General features: G+C 50.0%; 1 protein-coding gene across 1 annotated transcript; it reads right to left on the bottom strand.

Moving 5' to 3' along the window:
- Positions 1 to 1,209: 1,209 nt before the first annotated feature.
- On the bottom strand, positions 1,210 to 5,578 carry NOP2 (NOP2 nucleolar protein; the record flags this gene model as incomplete). Its single annotated transcript, XM_009866642.1, is given in 13 exon segments — positions 1,210 to 1,463; positions 1,565 to 1,695; positions 1,796 to 1,893; positions 1,968 to 2,090; positions 2,377 to 2,466; positions 2,733 to 2,872; positions 3,051 to 3,191; positions 3,289 to 3,376; positions 3,456 to 3,545; positions 3,648 to 3,847; positions 4,648 to 4,803; positions 4,950 to 5,001; positions 5,294 to 5,578. Coding segments are annotated over 13 exon segments (1,848 nt in total), but the record flags the coding sequence as incomplete, so codon positions are not given.
- Positions 5,579 to 5,980: the final 402 nt, after the last annotated feature.

The following is a 5,980-nucleotide window of genomic DNA, read 5'->3' as shown; positions in this document are numbered from 1 at the left end:
CCATTCACATTTTGCAAGCACTGTTTGTGTTTTCCTGGGCACCTACCACAGCACTTTGCTTTCTGCAAATAGCTCTGTGCCTGGTTGCATCTATAGTGTGTGTCTGCAGGAATTTCTGGAGTTCATGCTCAGCCTCACCACCTGCTGAGCTTAGTAACGTGGGAAAGCAGCACAGCAGACCAGGACAGAAAAGACTCCCTAGATCCTACAGTGCACTGCATTCAGTTGTCCTCAACACCAAACACAAACTCCCATGAACTCAAAGCTTGTCGAGAAAAACAAATAAAGGCAAAGCCTCAAGTGAGCTGAGGTAGGAAGACAATTGTAGAAACAGGAGTTATGCCTCAGGTCTGTTACACGCCCAACCCCACACACGCTGTGGTGGAGCAGAAGCTGGACAGTACCCTTGGTAGAAAGCTGATTTTAACGAATTGTCTCTGGAGAGCAGAAGCAAAAAAAAAGAATGTCAGCTCACACTGATGAGGGAAAAGGACCTGTGTGCTGATATTTAAAGAGAAATAGCCCAGACTACTGCTTGTTATGTGTCAAGGAGAAACAACCACATCTAGATGAATAAAAAGGCAAAACCAAAGAACACAACTGTCCCGCTCCAGAATGAGCACCACTTCCTGCTCCAGTGTGGGAGGCCAAGAACCAAAGGATTGCTGGGGACCGGCACAAGGGTGACACAGGCACAACCACACCCTGGATTAGCACACGGTGACAACAGAGAACTAGGGACCAGCACAGGTCCACCAGCCAAGGAGCTCCAGCCCTGCCCTGCCGAAGCACTCTGCTGACAGGCACCACACCACGCAACCTTCATCCAGGCAGCCCGGATTCCAGCTCCCACTGCTTCTTCACAAACATCCATGTCATGGAGCATAAGAACGGACACCAGAAACGCCAGAGCATCACACGGAGTGGAAGGGGTTACTGCTGCAGAGGAGCGAGGGGACAGGCAGAAGTCTGTATTCCGAGTTGAAGGGAAAAGGACAAGACTTGAGCAAGAGTATAAAACTTTTAATGGGTCGGTGAATCAGTCCTTGACACAGAGGGAAAGGAGCAAACGGGGCGAAAGCGGTCCCAGGCGCTCAGTGCTGCAGGGATTATCTGCGCGGAGCAGGAAAGACAAGGTGGCACACGCACCTGCAGCCCTCAGCCTTTGCTCTCCAACGAGGGGACCAACACCTGGAAAAGCAGTTCCTCTCACCGTCCATTTGGTTTCACCCTGTGCTTCTTCCTGGTAGGGCCTTGAGGACGCATCATTTTGGGAGAAGGCCGGCCAGCCTTCAAGGGTCTCCTCTGTGCCTGCAATGAATGTCTCTTCTTCAAAGCAGGCTGTGGTGCCTTCTGCTCTTTGCCAACTTTTGATCCCTCAAGTTTCTTCTTTTTTGGCTGAGGCTCCATGACAGTATCAGGGACAGCAGACGGAGTTGGTGCTTCCACAGTGGATTCTTCATCTGAAATGAGAGAGAAAGGTGCTGCCCATACGGCTTCTGCCGAGGAAGCAGCCTGTGAGAGCAGGCCCAGGCAGCTCAGCTGAGCTCCAGCACTAGGTTACCTTTTTGGGCCTGCGGGATGGCATTAGAGAATTTCTTGAATTTGGCAATAAAGAACCCATCCATATTGTGCGTGTGGGGATAGAAACGCCGCGTAGACTTGAGGGAGGGGTGAAAGCGACGATCCTTGAACCTGGAGGAGGAACTGGGGTCAGAAGTGATGTCGGAACGCCTCTGCTCAAACCCAGCCACCAAGGAACAATCACTTGCGCAGTGTGTGACCCGGCACGCACCTGGTGAAGCCTTCTTTGCCAAAGTCCAGGCCTGTGGCCACCAGACGAACGTTGCGTTTCTTCAGGGCATAATCCACAACCCACTCATTCTCCTCGACCTGCCAGAGACTGAGCATTAAGATCCAAAATTGACCAGTCCCCTGAGTAGGGGTAGAGCATGGAAGGGACTTACCGTGATGGAGCAAGTGCAGTAGACAATGTAGCCCCCTGTCTCTGAGGCAGCATTGACTGAATCTATAGCGCTAAGAATCAGTTCCTTCTGCAGGTGAGCACAGCGCAGGATGTCTTTCTCGTCCTGAAAGAGCAAGACAGGTTAGGATGCCAGAGGCACAGGGAAGCATCCTAGGCCTCTTTTGTGGATGGAGGGATGGCAGGAGAACAGACAATAGAAAAAAGTCTTGTGTCTTCTGCTGAACTAACCTCAAAAAGAAACTAACTCTGGTACAACATGCAGAATAGGAAAGAAAAGGAAAAATCAGTGTCCGTGTTGCAGGCATCTCTCAAGAACAAAGCTGCCCCAAACTCCTTCCTCTCATGACTCATACCTGAGTCCCCATCTTGTGTCCCCACCGGTCACTTACCTTGTTGGTTTTGACAGCAGGATCCTTGGAAATGACGCCTGTTCCACTACACGGAGCATCAAGCAAGACACGGTCGAACCCTCCAAGGACCTACAGGCAGATGTATGTTTGGAATTACACTCACAGGAGGGGACTCGGAACAAGACCAAGAGCAGAAGGAGAACCAGAAGGCTGGGAAGGCCGGAAAGACCCCTCACATCTCCCTGACCACCTTCCTGTCTCCACTTCAAATCACAAACACACTCTCCTACAGCTCTTCTCATCCTCCTGTGACAAGTGACTTTAGAGAACAAAGGGCCAGCACAACAGCTCTAGGTAAGCACGGTAAGGAGACATCAAAGCAGGCAGGAACATACCTTGGGGAACTGGCGTCCATCGCAGTTACTCACTACGGCATTGGTGACTCCCAGCCGGTGCAAGTTTCCTACCACGCTACGCAGCCGCTCGGCATTGCTGTCGTTAGCCAAGATCATACCCGTGTTCTTCATAAGCTGAGCTGCCGGAGGGCAAAACTTATCAACAAGGGGCTGAAAACCTCCCATGCTTTTGCCTTTAGGGATAGCCACCCACCTCCTTTCCCTGAGCTCAGTCCCCCTCTGCTCCCCCTTTCTGTATATGTCAGTGGAAACTCATTACTTGCATGCATCCCACCACCCAAGGCTCCAGGGGGGTACCTATGTAGCTGGTCTTGCCCCCCGGGGCACAGCACATATCCAGGATGCGTTCGTTCTCCTGTGGAGCCAGAGCCATGACAGGCAGGAGACTGGAGGCCCCTTGCAGCATGTAGTGCCCAGCCAGATACTCTGGGGTGGCACCTGGGCATGGAAGGCAGAACAAAAGAAGATCACATAGGAAAGAAAGGGAGCTGAGGAGCGGGTCAGCTCAGCCTTATGACAGGAAGGGTGATCTCACCAATGGGCACAGAGGAATCATAAATAACAAGTCCCGTTTTCGACCACTTCCCCAAGGGATCAAGATTCACACCACGGTTGATTAGAGCCTGCAAGCCAAGGAGATGGGACTGAGACACGGCCCCGTGTGACAGGCGGCACAGGAGACAACCACGGGCTCCTGCTCACCTGTGCCAGGTCCCGTCGCCGTGTCTTGAGTGTGTTGGTGCGAATGGTCACAGGGCGGGGAACCTCATTGGCTTCCAGGAAGTTTATCAGCTGGATTAAAGAAGGGACAGAGAACAGACATAAAGATGAAGACACGAGGAGGCAGCCAAATCCTCATCAGTCAGCAAAGACAAGGGCAGGGCAGGATCCCACCTCGGGGAGCGGGAAGATGTCCATCAGCTTCAAGAGCAAGAAGTCACTGTAGGAATAGTAGGCAGCCATGTCCCTGCGCAACAACGCGAGGTACTCCTGTCGTGTGCGTCCTTCCTCCCGCTTCGCCCCGAAGTCCTGCAGCACCTCCATGTTGCCCTTGATACGCTGGTGAATGACGTGCAGGTCGGGTGGCTCAGCAGGTAGAAAGACCATTAAGGAATCACAAACAGCCAAGAAACTCGCATGTGGGCTATTGAGAAGCACAACTGGTCACGAAGGGCTCCTGCATCACAACAGCACTCGCACCAGAAACAGCTTGTTGGAATATGCTTTCATCAGAACTCAGCAGAAGGGGAATTCAAAGGATGGAACCAGATAAAAACTTTCACAAGGCAGTAACTACAACACAATTAAAAGAATTTGGTTAGTCACTTTAGATAAACAGAAAAATTTAGGAAAAAGAAGACAACTAAAAAAGTGTTTTAGTACAGAAAACACTACCTGTAGCAGAAAGGAGACTAGAAGTTCCCCAAGGGGAACTAAGGGGTACAGAGGAGAATGAGAAGAGGCAGGGTTAAATTGTAATGTGGGGGGCAGAATACTAAAATTACTAAAGCCCAAAAGCAAGTGCTTTGGATGCATGACTTGCTGTCATAAATGGTTCTAGAAATGGGTTAGACAATCGCCTGCCAGGAAAATCAGGGTACAGAGGAACGAGCTACACGATAAGATATCCATGTGCATGGAAGACTAGGAAAGGAAATTTGGGCAGGCTCCAAGCTCCACACAGGGTGTAACAGATTTCCTAACTGTACTGTACAAAAGCACAGCATTGTAATACCTAAAAAATAGCAGCTCATCTAAAAAATACCTTGTCACACATAAAATACTCTTGCTAAGCAATACTTGCGACCAAGTCCAAAGGAAGCTCTCTGCCTGTATCCAGTTCCCACGCTGCTGCGTGCATGTGGCTTATGGATGTCACAGGTAAAAAGGATATCCTCTCTCTCAATCTGCTCATTAGTCGGCAGTTTAAATTCTTCATCTATATCCAGGTTGAGCTGCAGATCCGAGCTCTCTTCCTCCTTCTGTCCCATTTTCTGCCTGCTTGCCTCCTCTGCCTCCTCCTCCTCTTCACTGTCATCTTCACTGAGGCCTCCCCTAAGGAAAAAGAACAGGACAGATGTTTTAGAGGGTATCACACAGGCGCTTCACAACTACCATTTCCTAGGTGGCAGAAAGGATAGAATAATGAACAACACAGGTTCCTTCATCTAACCAGGAAAGACTGTGCAGGCTCACATCCTCACCTGTCAGACTTTCGCTTCAGGGCAGCTTTCTCGATAGGCAGCAACTAAACAGAGACAAAAGATTAATTAAACAATATCCCCACGTGCCTTCTTCCCACCATCTGTGAAATTTGACTTTTCTGTTTAAAAGGGACAACAAACAAAAGCCCCAAATCTTACGTTAGCATCACTGCTAAAGTGGAAATCGCTCTTGCAAAGGGAAGAAGGGGAAAGCTCTCCTCTGCCTCAACCATCCACGGCTCTCCCAGCAAAGCCACCCCTTTTTTCCCAGGCCTGATAGGTCCTTTCAGCCAAAGACAAGTATTTCTTGCATAATGAAAGGCAAGAAGCTCCTACCTCTTCTTCTGATGATGAGGCACCGTAATCATCCACCATCTCCTCGCTGCTCCCATCCTCATCTTCCTCCTCCTCCATCTCCCAGCTGCCCTCCTCCACCTCACCATCGCTGGATAACTCCACGTTGTTTCCTTTAGATGTGATTTTCTTGGCTTTGGCTGGAGCCAACCATTTAGAATTGCCATCGCTGAAGGCAGACTGGCCACGAGCCGTTCGTTCCACTGCCTTTATGGCATGTTCCTCCTTCTGTGGGGACACCTGCTCCTCAACTACAGGGAGGAGAAGCAGTTAAAACTTAAGCATTCTTCAAAAGCAGTCATCCTGTTTTTTCCAGCTGTTACACAAGAGAGACCTTCATCCTAGTCCTGAGCTGCCTGTCCAACAGAAGGTACAGCTCCCTCTCCGCATCAGTTTTCTCACTCATTAACATGAGCGTGTTCTCACCTATCCTCCAATGAAACTTTAAAGCATCACAGAGTGATTTGGGTTGGAAGCGACCTTAAAGAGCATCTAGTTCCAAGCCCCCTGCCATGAGCAGGGACGCCTGCCCCTGTACCGGTTTTGCTCAAAGCCCCATCCAACCTGGCCTTGAAGGTTGGAATTACCAAAGGAATTACTGGAATAACCAAAGGAATTACTGGAATAACCCAAGGAAAGCACAGCTACAAAATTTTAATGGCATTTGCT

Source organism: Apaloderma vittatum, unplaced genomic scaffold (genome assembly GCF_000703405.1).
Source record: "Apaloderma vittatum isolate BGI_N311 unplaced genomic scaffold, ASM70340v1 scaffold16890, whole genome shotgun sequence".
NCBI lineage: Eukaryota > Metazoa > Chordata > Aves > Trogoniformes > Trogonidae > Apaloderma > Apaloderma vittatum.
The sequence above is the reverse complement of the archived record's forward strand: the minus strand, read 5'-3'. Positions and strand labels throughout refer to the sequence as shown.